This window comes from Nothoprocta perdicaria, unplaced genomic scaffold (assembly GCF_003342845.1).
Source record: "Nothoprocta perdicaria isolate Ctin4 unplaced genomic scaffold, notPer1 scaffold_251, whole genome shotgun sequence".
Lineage (NCBI taxonomy): Eukaryota > Metazoa > Chordata > Aves > Tinamiformes > Tinamidae > Nothoprocta > Nothoprocta perdicaria.
In genome coordinates this window covers 465,415-481,967 of record NW_020455479.1, presented here as the reverse complement: position 1 = coordinate 481,967, position 16,553 = coordinate 465,415, and the positions used below count along the sequence as shown (strand labels likewise).

Here is a 16,553-nt window from a genome sequence, read left to right as displayed (position 1 = left end):
GCAACACAGAAAATATTAGATATCTAACTTGGTTGCTAAGACAGTTTAGATGAGCCTTTTTCAAAAAATATTAGACAATAACTTTCCCATAAAGAGCTGCTTTAAATTCTAAAGTACTAATTAAGGCTATTCCAGCAGTGAGGTCTTGCCAATACACCTCCACAATAAACCCTGTCCATTATATGATCCTAGAGGTGTGGAGCATTGTCTGCTAACACATTCAGCGACTCCATATCCTGAAATTAGTCTTCTGACACTTCAAGTTTTCTTTGAGGAATGTACAAGGTTCCTTGAGAAATTGCATCAGTACCATCTGAATTTGCAGAAAAGGAAGACACTGTGTTTGGCCCTCCTGGGGTGCGGAAAAAGTTTTCTTGCGCTGCTTGAAGCTCTTGGGGTTCCTTTGGACCACTTGGCTAAAACGATGAGAAAGAGAGAAAGTTAGTTGCACTGAAAAGAAGTGAATTCTAGCTTTAGGTTTCCATATTTTTTAACATTTTAAAAACCTAACAACTCTGTACTGCGGTTATCTATTTTTGTGTATATATCTGTGTGTTTAGAAAAAAAAATCTTGTTTTGTTGTAATCTTTTTTTTGTGAGTATAAACACACCTTAGGCAATACAATATTGCCTAAGCTAGGCATAAAGGTGTAGATTTCTCTCTACGGATTTTTGTTTAGTCCTCTATCAAGCTTATCCAATTTACAAAAAAAGAAAAAGTCCTCGGGAAAGAGTTAGGAGAGTAATGAGATGTAACAAATGCAGATTCTGTAAATAGATGTCATCTCAGATCTGTCCACACTGTCTTTAAGAGAGTTCTCTTCGCATTCTGTCATCCTTCAACTAAACTGCCTCCAATTCCCCCCGAGAAAAATGATGCTTGCTCTTGCTTTCCAGCCTGTAATAAGCTTGCCTTTCATTGTCTGTTACTCCAGGTTTTTGCAGCAGGGCAGAAGTTTAAGTAAAGTACCTGCACTGGCCAGGAAGTTCAATATATTTTTACCTACCTTCTCTTCTTTCAATTTTGTGTTTTCTGAGCTATGGCTAACGCTTTCTGGGTTTGAAGAGATTGTCATGTGCTGAAGAACAGGATTTGCAGGAACGTGCACCTCAGCAGGTATTAGTCCTAAATGCTGCAGCGTGAAGTTCAGAACTGAAGAACTCGGAGTCTGGGCAGGGCTCGTGTTGCTTGAAAGGATACAGGAGTTGCTCAGTACCGGCGCAGCAGCGATGGAGGTGGGTGAGAGCATTATATTCAAGGGTGTTATGTGGAAAGCAGGAATGTTCACTGTTTTCAGCTCCGGTGCTGTCACGGGAATCACACCTAAAGATGAAAAACAATCAAGGAGGGGAGGGGATTAAAAGCTGACGCTGGACCACTGTAGCAGTGATTTAATGACCCGAGTCGGCTAAGTTTATCCTTCAGTCCTGCAAGACAGAGATCTACGTGTGTATCTAGTTCAGTACTCACCGGCGATGGGCGAGCTGTAGGGAGCGTGCTGTAACAGGCACATCCCAGCTTTCTCTTTGTTAGAGAAACCTGCCTCGTTGCCGTGGTGGATGCACTGAGGAAAAGGAATAAGACAGCGAGATGGAAAACAAGTCTGGAAGAGAAAGATACAGTCACTTATACTCAGCGATGTAAGCAGCCTTTTTGAAGCCCTTCCCCAGAGYTGCACTCGTTTAGTTCATTATTCTCCATATTCCTGTTCCCTTGCCCTTAGTTCTTTATCCRCCATATTCCCAGGACTCCGTATTCCAGGCCCTTTCATGCCTGAAGTCAGACACCACTGAGTCAAAGTGTCACTTCTTAGAACAAGMCCACTGTAGTCTGTGGCAGGCGGCTGGCTCTATTCCCAGCGGCCCTCCTCAGTAAGGGGCTGGAAATCYGTTCCACGTTAACACATTGCAGTTAGACACAAGAGAATTCTGCATAGTGACTTTTTTTCTAACGAAAGAAACATCTAGACCCAGTCATCACTGTGTCACCTCACTCTGCATCTTGTTTTGGTAAGACACGTCCTTGAAGATGGTATTCTTTGGCATGTGCATTTACACGCTCTGCTTTTGTTGACTAAACTGCCCTTTAATGCAGTTCTTTAGAGCAGCAAGTCTAATTGCAGAATATTAAATTTTATTAAAATATAAAAAGTTCTATGGGGTTCTGTTATAAATTAAAGTATTTGAAACTGTACAGGCAAAGGACTGGGAAGACATGGAATCTCAACAGTACCTCCATCTAATGAGTCTTAGTTACCATCTTTATGCCAGTCATCTCATTTCCTCTTAATTTGTATACTTAATGCAAAATAGAAGAGTACTACAGGAAGTTTTTAAAAGATTGAAAAATAATTCAACAAAAATTAATCTATGGCTGGACTGACTGTAGTTTTGTTTGTTTGGCAAAGAATGCTCCTGGAAGYGGTGGTTTTCCAGGGAAAGGTTTGAGGCGCTGTGGTACCTGACAAAGTTTACCTCGTGAGCAGGAGTGGCAAATGCCAAAGGTATTTCTTGTTTAGTTTTGGTTCTGTCCTCCTCTCCTGGAACGGCTTCCCTCTTGCATTGGTCGCAGCAACGTGGCACGTTTTGATCTAATTTTTCAACTTGGTTTGGTCTCTCTTTCTCAGACGTGTCCATTTCATGCTTAATCTGCAAAGCATTGGAAGGTGGTTTTTCATTTTTAATGGATTCTCCCTTTAAAAAAGTACATTCAAAAACATAGGTAGACCTGGCAGAAGACAGGCTTTACAGCSTCAGTCATAAGTCTCCACTAATATTTATTCCTTCTCTGTTATCCCCCCTTGCTCCTTTGCTGCTAGTGTGTGTTTGATGCCACTGACATTGTCACAGCACACACTGATAACGTTTCACAGCTGCAATGTCATTCAAAATGCATTTTGTTATTCCAGATGCATTTGCATTAGCGAGCAATTACAGACAGTTCAGGGTTTTTTTATCTGTTTTCGTACCTCCAAAATTATTCCTCCAAGGCACAGAAACAGGTGCTCTCAAATGACAACATCAAATGTTGTTTTATGTTGCAAAGTTTCTGCAAGGCTGTAGCACAACTGCTCTTCAAGGCAACTAAAGGATTATGTCTTTACGAGAGAACTCCTCGACCAAGCTTTGYGATGTATTTATAAATTTTATATCATCTGATAGGTTCTCAAATGAGTTTGAGAAGAGGAGGCAGCACCATCATTAAGCTATGAAATGAGATTTAAAAAAAAAAAAACTTACCAGAGTACTGGGGCTTTTGTCATCACTTCTACACCTTTTCCTCGGACTGTGTTCTTGGAATGCTTGTGATCTTTTGAGGCACTTGTGTGGCACGGCCTCAGGCTGCACAGTTTGTCCGGTGGCAGCTGTCAGGATGTTTCTCGGATCACCTTTATCCACGCGATCCTCTCCTCCTTCAGGGGGTGTTTCATTCGCTGCTCTGCCGTTGCTCCCTGTCCTGGCAGCCGCGTGGGAGCAGGGTAGAGGCTGCAGCATGAGGCTGGGGCTGTACGTGGTCACGGCGGGGGCTTGCGACGGGTGCAGATAGATGGCGTAGGAGACGCCAGCCTGGGCGGGGGGCAGCAGCAGCGGCGCGGCGGGCAGGACGCCCAGCGGCCGTGGTGAGCGCTGGGCACCTTCCAAAGCCAGCTGYGCTTCCAGCTCTTTTGCATTCCTAAATACGAGTCAGTAAGGTAATAACAAGCAAATCAATCCCCTGCCGGGCACGTTTGCCCTGACAAATCATGGTTTGCCAAACTAAGGCTTAACACAGATTTGTACTTCTCTATCCCCCAAACAAATTAGAAATAAAAATATCCTCAGACAAAACATATAAAAAATAAAGTGGCATCAGAGGCCATTTGAGACTGTTGCCTAACCCTGCCTTGAGCATAGCTTAAACTTAACGGCCAGGCACAAAATAAAGCTTCTCCCCATAACGCTTGTGTAAACTTACCTTGATTGTCCTTCTAGCTGATGTTTAGAGAGCGCTGCAAGCTGAGCCATTTTACCTGGGACACTTGATAAATTCTCATTGCTGCCTGGTGGGAAATAAAACAAAGCTCATAATACATCAGCTTGGGAAGTTAAATTCAGGCTTCAGACTGCATTGTTTAATGCATACACATTTAATGAGAGGACAATAAGACTCTGTGTTATCAAGCTGCAGCCCRGCCTTGATTTGATCAGAGTGAGCCTTACATCAAGTAAGTTGTAAAGTCTCAGGTCAAGGCTTTTTTCTGTTGCTTTGGTTGGTTTCAAAGACAATGCACATTAAGAACAGGAGCCCTGATAGGAAAATTTCTGGCAATTTTGCAGAACACCTTAGGAAAACCTGAAAAAGTRGAGTTTTCAGGTAAGTAAAAAGTAGAGTATTTTTCTGCTTGAATTCCGGCTTAAGTACTATTGCACCTCTAACTTGTTCAGTGTTAAAAGAGGAGACAATAGTCTGCTGTAACATACTGAATTTGGGCCAGACCTAAATKAATGTATTTACATTATTGTAACTGTTTAAGCCGTGGCTGAATTTGATCCATCAAACTGAAAAGAATTGCTACTAACCGCACAGCTTATTCACTAAGTGTGGATCTTTTTAGATTTATTTTCACTGTAAGTTTTGTCAGCTCTCAGGTTTACCAGCACTGCTTTTYCCCCATCTGGTCCTATCTATGGCACCTCTAAACATGTGTATGTTGTACGCGTGCTTACCCAAGCACATTTATAGCTCCTACAAGAGGATGGTGAGCTAAAGTGTTTAATGCAAGACCCTTCTGAGTTAAGAACATATTCAGATGAAACAAGTACAGAGTGTACTTTGTCTGCTACATACTTGTGCTTATTTTAACTGGACTGGTCGGAGCAGAGTGGATCTTCCTTCTGTCATTTTCTATACTTTTAACTAACTTTATTAGAGATGGATGCCGTGTAAAGCCTTGCTTGACTCTTGAAGGAAAAAGGTTTTTTGAACACTGCTCTTTGGAAGTGATGGATTCCGAGAGAGGTGGGACCCAGGTTGCAGTGCTGGCTCCAAGTTTTGTATCTAAAAGCAGAACAAAACCAAGAGCAAATATCATTGACTGATTACAGCACCAGTAATTAAAAGAGCCCRATTTATAAACACTGGAATACCAGTAACATCAAAAACTGAAATGTGGGAGTCTTGMTAAGAGACTATACCCTGCCTGGAGAGATACGTATTTGATATACTAGTGTATATACTAGCATGCTCTGTTGTCAAAGACCAGGTTACATGGCTGTAACTTATCAAAGACTTAGCTTTGATTCCTTGGCTTCCTTAGCTTATGCTGTCTCTTCTTCAAAAAAGATTTTCTGGAGGTGAAAACAAAGGAACAAGGAAAATCCATCAGCAGGAGAGGCAGGAAAATGGAATATACACCTACCCCGGGCATTTGGCAAGACATCAGGTCCTGTCCACTTGAATGCTGGTTTTCTACCTCTTTCCTCTGTAACATGAACTTTCTTGATAAGCTCAAGGCTACTGAGAACGTTTGCTATGTCGTAAAGTCTCCGAATTTTGGCTGAAATAGAAGCAGCAAATGTGAACTACAGCACTCCTGTTTCCTTAGCAAATTACCATCCATCAGATTAAGAGCAGTATGACATTCTTGTAGCAGCAGTCCAACAACTGTAAAGTTTCTTTAGGAACACAATTTTGGGGAACTGATATTTATGCTATGAAATAACATATCTCACTGTAAGTTTACTATTTAAAATGGATTTACACAGAAAACATCTAAAACAAATATACTGATAAGAAAAGGCATTACTCCAAAGGTTGCTCAAAATGAGTCTCTGGGAAATGGAGCTCTGAGCAGTGAYCAAACCTGTACAAGTTCCATAGAGAAAATAAGTAGCTTAAGAAGCAGGTATAGATAGGGAAAGGATGAATATGGGGGCATGGAAAACACCCACCAGGATAATCATCCCGCATGTTGTTCTTAGCTGTTCAGGCTCARCTATTAGCAGCAAGGTTTAGGCAGCAAGGAAATTGCAGCTGAACTCTTTGCCTGCAAAGTGAATGTGCTTAACCCACTGTTTCTGCTAGGAGAGAGAAAAAAAAAAAAAAAAAAAAAAAAGCCTAGCAAGTCATGGGACAGGGAAAGACTGTCCTGAAAATGCTTTTATTGTGAGACAGGTGTTAATAGAGGAAGAAGAAAGAACAAGACCATAAAGACATGGGTGACCATAAAGACAGAGCCACCCACTCACTCTATGTTGCCATGATGTAGTGGAAAAGAAATTATGAACTGAAAGTGCTAAGGATCACTTTTTTTATTCTGTTGATAGTTTCACTAAATAAATAAACAAACAAACAAACRGGCAGTGRAATCTGCTGGAGAATCCAGGAAGGATGAAGTTTGCATTGAAACCCAAAATTCGTTCTTAGTCCCTCAAGCGCAGGCACCTTTTTAATTATGAGTATACAGGCCTAGACCTAGAAGTASCTGTTCATTTGAATGGGAAGGGGGAAGTGAAAGAACTGAAAATCAGGTTAAAAGAATGAAGAAACAATTGGCAGTTAAAACATTAGTTTTCACTTCCTCTCACAAGCAAACTATTAACGGGACTTCTACAAAATGTCTTTAGATYTCTGAACAGCAAGTTGTATGACCAGAACACTAATTTGCATGGTGCTGGGACATCTTTGCTGAAACGATGCTGAAAGTCTTTGACAGATCACTTGAGGAAAAAAAGAAACTCTGGCTAATAATTACCCTCGTGGCATTGCTGCCTGGAGAATGGATTTAAAGGACTTCTCTCCCATGGCATGTATGYTTAAGTCAGTCCTGATTAGAAGTTAGGGAAGGAGCTCAGTAAGTTTCTCAAAACTCAAAATAATTTATGGGAGGAAAAAGGGAATTGTATTTTACAAACTTAAAATCTTGTATCAGAACAGTTCATTTAGCTTACAGTTGATATTTTTATTTAGAAGATCAAAAAGCAGATAGCAGGAGCAGCACTTTACTTACTTTTAAATTTGCTTTTACCCAAGTCTTCAAACTGGTCTTCTCCAATTAAGATTTTAGCGGCAACTTCAAGGCTTACTATTTGAGGAGTTGATACAAGAAACAGCATCACAAATTTCTGGCTCATCACTCGTAAAGACTTGTCTTTCCTGCTGTTTACTGATGCTGCAGCAGAGAGGGAAAGGATTAAAGCATTAGATGACAGACCAGCTGCAAACAGTCTTAAAATACTGAAGAAATCTGGTGAAAAATATTTGGCAGTAACAGTTAGGATACGAAATGGAAGAATGAAGAAAAGGACTGCGCTTCCCCTTGACCATTCCTATCATCTGACTAGTTGTAAACTTAAAAGAATTCTTAATTGCAGACTTAACTGTCCTTAAGGAATCATCTCCTCCATGAATAATTTTTAAAAATTCATGGAGCCATTTCTGCTTTTAACATCCAATAGTAACAAAACACACAATTTAATTGTATATCATATAAAAATATCTAGTGTTTGATAGTTTCACCTCATTCTTGCACTGTAAAAACCAAAACAAAAACCTGTGCAAGAACCAAATGATTAAGACAGCTGAAAAAGTTACAGTGCTTTTCAGGCGGTAGTATTTAATAAAAAGAAAAAAAATGCCAATAAATATTCTTTCCAGTTGCATAGATGCTTATAACTACAGACACATGTAATTCCAGACTTTATGAAGAAATATTACCAGCACGAAATTCCATCCCCGGGAGCTCAACAAAACACATTTCTGAGTGCTCAGCTGAGCCAAAAGATCTTGCCATTTCTTCACTTCCTTCACCATCCGTGTCAAATTCATGCTCGTACTCTCTCTTCTTGAGCATCTCTATTTGCTGTGTGTATTTGTTCTCTTCCCCAACCTTTTTCAAGGTTTGCAGCGTTTTGGCGAGGTTGTGGCGCCCGTGCCAAGCGTATCTGTTCTTGGCAAGGCGGCTCACCATGTGTAGGCTCTCAAGCACGTTCACAATATCATATATGCGCCTACGTTCAACATCTGAAAAAGGAAAAACAAAGGAAAAAAAGGCATCAATATGACATATTTACTGCAATTTCATTCCCTGAAGTATTGCTTTACACATTAAGGGGTCAGTTTTCTGTATACTACTTCTTTATACACTAATATACTTCTAAGCCATCTTAATGGATTACTCTTTACAAAGTTTTCAGCAAAATTTTCAGGAAAATGTTGTAAAAAAAAAATTTTTTATATGGTCTCCTGTAAAGAAGCGATGGATTTCTATTTCGTCTGTAAAATTATAATTTTTGGATACTCATTTTTGAAACATGACTAGTGATTTTGTGTGTGGACAAACGGAATGGATGTTTTGGTTTGATTGTGGTTYATCTCCATTCTGTGTCTCCCAACATATCTGAAGATGCACTGACAGCAAAACTTCGATAGCAAAATTTGTAACTCTTAACAGTTTCACGATGTGTCTGCTGCTGTAACTTCATAGCCCTTACAAAGGAGCTGCAGACCGGCAACTTAGACTTCAGGTAAATCACTGATGAAATTAATCAGCGAAATGAGAAAATTGGTTAAATTATCATAGAGAGCAGAAGGTCTCTCCTTGCTTTGAGGTCATGATTGGACCAGGAGTTAAGGGTTCAGTTTGAGAAAGATGAGCTCGTGCCACAGAATTCAACCCCTGAGTTTAAGCTTCCTTCCTAGATCACCAGAAGTGCAGCATGTTATTTGTAGTATCTCTGATAATAATGTATTAAACAGAATCCTGGGCTTCTCAAGTCTGTCCACTGAAGAAACTTCAGCCCCTTTATACAGTCGCTGTACGAATGGACAGCTTAAGCTAGGTTTAAGGGAAAGCTGGGGAATACGCAGTAAGCGTTCAAGTTTTACTGAGCAAAAACGTCTCGACCCCAATCTTGGGCTTCTTGGCATATCCCCGTGAAGAAGCACACGGTAGGGTATACACAGACACAGACTCACTAAGCTCTTCTGCTACTTCGTCAAGGCAGATGTAATTATTCTCGGCGGCGCTGGGGTAATTAGGATAGCGAGCTAAGAACTTGTGGCACAGTAATCCGAGGCTTTTCTCTTTGCGGCTTGGTTGAGACCTCTCGTATTCGTCTCCGGATAACTGCTCCTGCACCAAAAGAAGAAAAAAGCCCCCCCAGTGAACAACCCCGCTGATATAGAACTGTGTATAGTTATGGATAACTACATATACTTAYAACTAGTTATATAGCTATAATTAGTGTCTGTATAGACAGCTTTCCCGGTAGCCTAACCCTCTACCTTCGTCCTCCACAGGAGCGGAGCCAAACCAAGAAATCAAAGCCTGCAATGAGGCAACATTCGGATTTTGGGGGTGATCCCCCCAAGCTGGGCGCTGCMCACGCTGAGCGAGCAGGGCCGAGGGCCGCACGTACCTGCAGGCCGGCCAGCGCGCGCCGCTGCTCCCGGCTGCGGATCTCGGGGCTCGCGGCGCTGATGAGCACCTTGAGGTTGGCCGTGGGCGTCCAGGGCTCGGCGGCGGGCGCTGCCGCCGCCTTGGGCGGCGTCGTGAGCGTCGCGGCCGCCTCGGGCCGCCGGTTTTCCTGCGTCGGGAAGGAGGGAGCGGGCGTTAGGAGGGCGGCGCGGCGCCTGCAGGTAGGTATTCCGCGGGGAGAAAGCAGCCGTTAGGCCGCACTGCAGGGTCTGAAGGAGGGATTTGGCAGATTTTATTTTAAGAAGGAAAGAAAGGGGGATGCAGGGAGGCGAGCCCCGCGGGAGGCCCCCGCCGTTAAGCTCCGGGGCCGCCCGCGCGCTGTCAGCGCCCCGCGGCAGCGGCGGGGACGTTACCTTGTCGCCCATGTCGTCCCGCTGCCTCCTGCCGCCGCCGGGGGCTCGGGCGTCGCTGCGCGGGGGCGGCGGAGAGACGCGTTAGCGGCGGCGCCCCGGACCCCCCCGTCCCTCTCCCGCCCGCCCCGGCCCGCGCGCCTAACGGCCCTGCCCCGCCCCGCGCCGCCCATTGGCCGCCGCCGCCGGGCGGGGCCTCCCGGGGATCCGGTTTAAATCCTTTGGCGCCACCGCCGCGCCGGGAAGGGGGAAGCGGCTCCGGCGCGCGGTGGGGAGCCTGAGGCCGGGAGCGGGAGCGGCCGGGAGCGGGACATTCACCTCCCGCCGCCGCTGCCCGCCCGCCCCGCGCGCGCTCCCGCTGCCGATTTGAATTTAACCCGCTGCCCCRCCGCCGCGGGGCGGGCGCCTCCCAGCCAATGGGCGCGCGCCGCCCGCCGCTGCGCAGCCAATGGGCGCGCGCCCTTTGCCCTCTCTGCCCTCCCTCCTTTCGCCTCACGGGGCTGTGGCCGGGCGCGGGAAACGGGGCGCGCGCGCGGACTGGGGATGGGCGGGGGGGGGAACGCGGCGCCGCGCGCGCCCCAACGGCCGTTTGTGGCGGGGGGGGGGAGCGTAACGGCCGCCGCCATGAGGGGGGCGCCGGGCTGACAGCGGCGGCGAGCGAGGTGAGGCGGCCGTGCGGATTAACACGCCCCGCAGGAGGATTAGCGCGATAAGCCTGGCGCTAATGGGCTTAGCGAGGCCGATTAGCTCCTTTTATTTTACTTATTTTGTGTTTTTCCCCCTCGTTTTCATTCCTCCCCGCGTTATAGCRAGCGCTGAGGGCACCGTCCCGCCAGGGAGCTCCCCGGGCGGCTCTTCCCATCCCTGTGGTCTCGCACGCAGCGCCGCGTCCAGGTGAAGAGCCCCAGGTGCATTAAATAAAAACACATAAAACCGGCAGCACACGGAGGAGATCTACACGGCAGACTCAGCGCTGTGATCTGTGCGCTTTGAGGTGTCCTTAGGTAAAGGTTTAAAGAGGAAATTCCTCTTTGGAGTAACTCGTGCGCCTCTTCTGTGTTTTTTCCCCACGTATTTCCCTGTGTTCTTCTTCCCCAATTCCCGTCTCCTGCCCTCTTTGTGGTTAGGTAAGTGTAGGCAGGAGCAGCCTGTGGGTTTGAACCATCCCTGTTCCCTCCTGCTCTTCTTCAGCTCCATCCTTGYGGCCCAGCAGGAAGCATTGTCTGCGAGATGCCCTCTCTAGAGGGGAAAATAAAAAGGGATTAAAAGATGTATGCCCACCCCCAGCATAAGAACCAGAGGCAGCGGGATCTATTTATGAATAAGCAATTTTTTTTTTTTTAATGTGTAGTTTTGAAATGTTTGTGTGGTGGCTCTTGTGTGGGAGACCTGCTCTAGTGCCAAATAACGCTCCAAATTAAGAAACTGGGAATCAGCATTAGAGAGAAATACATAACATTTTATCCACGTTAGGTGAACTAAAGCTATTCAAAGCACTGTCRTGTGGATTGGGGATTCGGTGTGATATATCTTGATGGTTTAGATGTATCTAATTTAGTGAATGGTAAATGGAAYGTGGTAAATAAGAAGTGAGGACTGTGTAAAATGAAATGCTTCTTATACCTGTGCTGAACAAAGTTAAACACGGCTCCTTCTCTTGTCTGTTTTTCTCCTCCCGCGTAGCCTTGGCTCTGCATTTACTGAGGAAACCACGAATGTGGTCTCAGCACGTAGCTGTACCTCTTGTATGACCGAGTGTTGCCAGGAGTGGGTTGTTTCACGGCACCTACCCTGGAGTGGATGCTTGTGAGCTTGCCGGATGCATTGCTGCTCATCTGCCACGCTGAATGGTAAGTAGCYGCTAAATCTCACCAAGTTCATGACGATTTGGGCTGAGATCATTCTGCTCAGGTAATTACAGGTGCTTCCTGCAAGCCCGTCATGGCGTGAAGTACAAGTCAACTAATACACGTTATCTCTGCACTTGCTCTAAAACCAGCAGCTTCAATATAATCCTTAAGGAAAGTGAAAGGTAAGAGTTTGAAAAGTTTGATCCATAGCATCTTTCCATTCCCTGTACATACATAAATATACGTATACATGTGTATGTACACAACACACACACACACACACACACACATTTTAACAGTGCCTTGCTTATGCTGCAGGATTGACTATGGGGGTAGATCTTCACATGCTGTGAAACCTGGGGACAGGCTTGTCCCTGGGGCGTTCGTGTGCTGTTAAGTCACTGTTACTTCAATCTGAGACTTTGTTTTGTAGAAGTTTTTTCAAAATGCAGAGTAGATTTTCAAGTATAACCTAGCCAGAAACGGCAGCTTTCTCCTTACTCCAGTGCTTCCGTAGGGCTTAATCCCTTGGGTTCCTTCCAGACGATAGGGCAAGCTGAGTCATTGCATCCCATCCCAAGTGGAATGGGGCTGCAGGTGGCAGTGCCCGACCCGGAGGAGCTCCAGCCTCACCCAGCTCTGCACCCACTGGTCTGGCTGAAACAGAACCTCATCCACTCGTACTGCTGAAGGAGCAGATTCAATTTGACTCTGGTCTCTTCGCTGTCACTTGTTTCATGGTGTTCTGAAATTAGATTAAGTCAGTCGGTCAAAATCAGGCTGGAAAGGAAAACAGTGTAACCCTGGATTCCTCAAYGAACCATCGCCTTCGATGGTTAATAACCCAATCCCTGCCTCCTTTGGGGAATGCTAATTAAAACTTAATGCATGCACCAGAGACAACATTGGAAGAATATTAATAACATGGCACAAACTAAGAGAGAGAGATGTAGTGTTCAGCCGCTTTGCTTCTGCRGGTGTATTTTGTGAAGCTGAATTAGCAGTGAAGAGAGATACGGGCACAGATAAATCTGGATATCCAGGCTCATATGCCGTGGAGGTTCATCAGGGCACATCATATTTAGAGCTCAGAGCACAGTGYGCTTTTACCTCAGATGTGTTTCACCCCGCTACTCAAGTATTTTACAGGGCCTAGTATCTAAATCACTGCTGTGTGTTTAATGTAATTATTTCAGCATTTGGGAGATGAGCTACCTCTTCACTAAAAGAAAGGTTTGTAGCCATTGAAATTGCAAGTTTTTGAGAAGTAAGAGGGATTGTACTTGCCAAAGAAGTGCACAGGCAAGTCTTTCCTTGTAACTGTTATTTTTTGATCCAGATCTCAAGTGTAATTTGGAGCAAAGGACCATTTATTTCATGTCCTTGAGCTAGAGGATTATGGTCAATAACTAGATACTGCAGAGCTATCACTGCATGTGGGTCAAGCCAGTAGTGATGTTAAATAGTACCTGATCCTACCACTTGGATGTCTTCTACCATGTATTCAGAGTGGAATGCAGCATAGATGTCAAAGCAGTGTCCTGAATTTCCTAATTCAATTTCTATTTGAAAATTTTCTTCACCTCCATTAAATTCTCCTCTTCTTTCCAYGGGCTGTCCCCTCACATTATATTTGAAGGCTGCTCCTTTGAATTAGTTCTTCACGCGTCTTGCTTTGAACACTCTGGTCAGCTCTGCCTTTTAACCACAGCTGTCTCTTCATCTTTAAAATCCCTCTCAAGGATTTGTTGCTCTCGCTTTGGACGTCTCACGTGTTTGGCACCCATTCTATCAAACCTTGCATAATCCCACCCGTGCAAGGCCTGTTCTTGCAGCTCTAGGTGTATGATACGTGCCAGGGCTGCACCACAAACAGGTGCCACGGTTACCTTTAAGTTTCTGAAATACCAAGGAATGCATCAAACATCTTTATTTTTCTAGTCTCARGGATTAGTTATTGAATGACCTTGTATGGTTTGAGAAATCTGGCTTTTTGGGAGGTGTTTGGCCCCATTTGCCCTGCTTTCAAATCTTCTCAGTAAGCTTGACTGCTAGCTATTAGTTTGCCTATGCTGTGGGTTACATGTTGTTAAAAAGAGTCATAAACACTTGTTTTCTTGAAGGTGACTTGTGCGTGTGCAGTTAAAAGCAAAATCCTGCTATGAGTTGAGCCTAGGTTTTTCCTTTCCATTAACTCACCTTCCTTTGCCTTTTACGTATGGAGGGGATTAGTCAATGCTGCACAGATGACCTTTCCCTCTTGCCCCAAGAGGCCGCTGCTGGAGTGCAGTAAATCCCGTGGCAGAGGCCACAGGGTCCGGAATCGGCCTCCGTGGCACCTGCCAGCCCCTCTGCCAAAGGGCCCCTCCAGTGCAGCGCTCTTCTGTATTCCTCATACGACCTCCTAAGCCAGCCCTATCATTTCATCTGCCACCAAGGGATTAAACGTGACAACAGTAATTATCTTCTCCTTACTTTTGACACTTGGTTTTCCTTAATTATGCTCGGAGCTTCATTTCAACCTTCTCAGTAAATCTCTTGCTGCATAAATCTATCCAGGTGTGGCTCGCTSTCAGGGTAAATGCCACCCGCTCCTGCAAGCAGAAGGTAGCGGAGGGGCGAGGAGGTGGTTTGTAAATCCTTGTCCACCCTGTTCTAGGTGAAATCCCAGCTAACTTGTTCTGTTTGGGAACCTGGTCGGTTGCTCTCAGCAAGTGAATCCAGCCTGGAAAGGACTGAGCGTTTCTGCAGAGTTCTGAGTTATCAGCAGAAAATACTTAGTGCTTTAGCCTCAAATGAAAGTTATTTAGACTTTAGACTTTAGATTTAGACTTTAGAGCAGTGGGGCTGGAGGAGGTGGGGAAAGAAAAGAGCAAGGATCAGGGATGACTAAATCTGCTCTAGTCTCAACAGCCTTCTCAAAGATGGACAACCACCTTCTAGCAATGGGACCTAGCCCTCAAATGTCTCAGTTTCTGAAAAAAATGAATGYGCTTTTGCAGAGAGAATATTTGAAATATCAATTTCTAAGCTTTTAAAAGTTTTATTCTTAAAAATAGGTTTAAAGTCCTGTTGCTATTTGTCGTCATTTTATTCCCTCCTGGAAAGGATGTAGAAAGTCTCGTATGAAGACTTGCAATGAAGATTTTAACTAAAATATTGCAGAGGACAAGAGAAATGAAAAATACTGCTTATGTCAAGTTATTAATATTTTTTTTTCTCTCTAAAGATTAAAGCCATTTTTCACTCTTTCATAACACATTCACCGGGGAAAAAAAATGCATCAAATAGAAATAAACCTAGAACTGTAGGAGAAAATGATTAAGCCCTCCATTATTGAGGGGAAAAAAAAAACATTCTATTTTCAGCGTATTCCAGCTAAAAGGCCCGCAATTAAGGCTGATAATTAGAGGAATACCTGGCGGGTGGCTCAGGGCARGGTGGTGTTGCAGAGGAGGCCCGTGGCGTTGGCAGGACCGTGCAGTGATGCTCCTGCTCCGAGACACACGGAAAACACGCAGGGCTGCGTGCTCCTAACATGAACCCCCCTGTGCTTCCTTTGGCAGCCTCGTCAGCTCCTCATGGAAACAACACCCCTCCGAGGATGCTTTCCTGCTAAGATACAGAGAAGAAGGAGAAAAGAAGAAAGGCWTTGGAATGTTCATGTCTCTCAGCTCTCGTTTTGTCCCTCGCCTCAGGAATGCAGGCAAGTGTGGGGTGTTTTAACAGAGCCTTTTTCCTTCAAAATAGTCTGATGTGGGGAGACTTCATGTTCTTGGAAGATTAACACTGATTTTGCCATGACTTCCCCCCTGGCTGTAGCCTGGACCTGGTGTGTTGGGTACCTGTGATCCTGCTGTGTTTGCTCCTTGCCACCTCCATGACGCAGAGTTGTCCATTAGGATGACAAGAGCCAGGAGAGACGTTCCTCTGCAGCAAGAAGCTCCAAGGCCATCGGTGGGCACCAAGGAAAACCCCTTCATCACTCGGTGCTTCACAAGGTGCAGTGTTGCTTAGTGCYTTGCATGTACCAGGGGGAACCCAGCGCCAGGTTGGCTCTAATCCCAGACACAAAGTTTCCTTGGGAGCCCAGGAGGGGAGAACAGGACAATAACCCAGCACCTGCAGGAAGGAGCTTCCGAKTGCTGCTGCTGCAGCAAATATCTAACACAAACTACTTACGTAGTGACTGGCACAGGGTGTTATTGATGGCAGGTGTGTTCAGTCCCGTGTCAACCACATCTCTTTCTGTTGCCCATGGGATATGAACGTTAGATTTTTATGTTGCCAGAAAAYTACAGGCCCTGTTCAAGTTCTAGGGGGAAGAATAAAAAGGTTATAAATGTTATAGTTCCCTTTGCATCATGTGTGTATTGTTAATCTCGAGGCATGCCTCACTAAATGGTGTAAAAACTTGAACTTCTGTGTTTAGAAGTAATTTATGAAAATTAAATATTTTATTTAATGAAAGCATTGTATGTAAATAATAACTTTTTTTTGGCAAATATAAGTTTAAAAAAATTCCTGCTTGACTTTTACAGTGTGAAAAGGTTAAAAATGAGCTTGTGTATTTTGGTGAAGTGACACGTGCCACTAAACAGMAACAGCCATTTGTATTCTACTAGCCAAAGCAAAAATACTAATTGCAATTAGCAGCGCTCCTAGTGAAAAGTACTCACGTGCCAATGCATGCTACTGCAAGTAAATAATCATGTCCTTCTTTGGGGTTATTGATTCTGTAAATCAAAATGGTTGTATCTGTAGTCTTTTGGTCTTTCAAAACCTATATGTTACTGAAATGTATTTTTCATAACATATATGTTACTGAAATTCATTTTTCATATGCTAGTGTGAAAGAATTAGAGGAAAATACCCAGTCTTARCATATTCAAAAG

At 44.5% G+C, this 16,553-nt stretch overlaps 1 protein-coding gene and 1 long non-coding RNA gene across 2 annotated transcripts; one reads left to right on the top strand and one right to left on the bottom strand.

The window, feature by feature from the left end:
• E2F8 (E2F transcription factor 8) lies at positions 1-9,823 on the bottom strand. The gene is given in 14 exon segments (XM_026040222.1): positions 1-416; positions 1,008-1,324; positions 1,472-1,604; positions 2,476-2,649; positions 3,241-3,673; positions 3,849-3,879; positions 3,927-4,040; positions 4,829-5,038; positions 5,400-5,537; positions 6,990-7,151; positions 7,697-8,002; positions 8,957-9,113; positions 9,400-9,567; positions 9,812-9,823. Coding segments are annotated over 14 exon segments (2,529 nt in total). The 3' UTR covers positions 1-242.
• A 910-nt stretch (positions 9,824-10,733) lies between these two features.
• LOC112948003 lies at positions 10,734-15,351 on the top strand. Its single transcript, XR_003249522.1, has 3 exons — positions 10,734-10,812; positions 11,492-11,658; positions 15,225-15,351. It is a non-coding gene; the product is annotated as an uncharacterized LOC112948003 (long non-coding RNA).
• Positions 15,352-16,553: the final 1,202 nt, after the last annotated feature.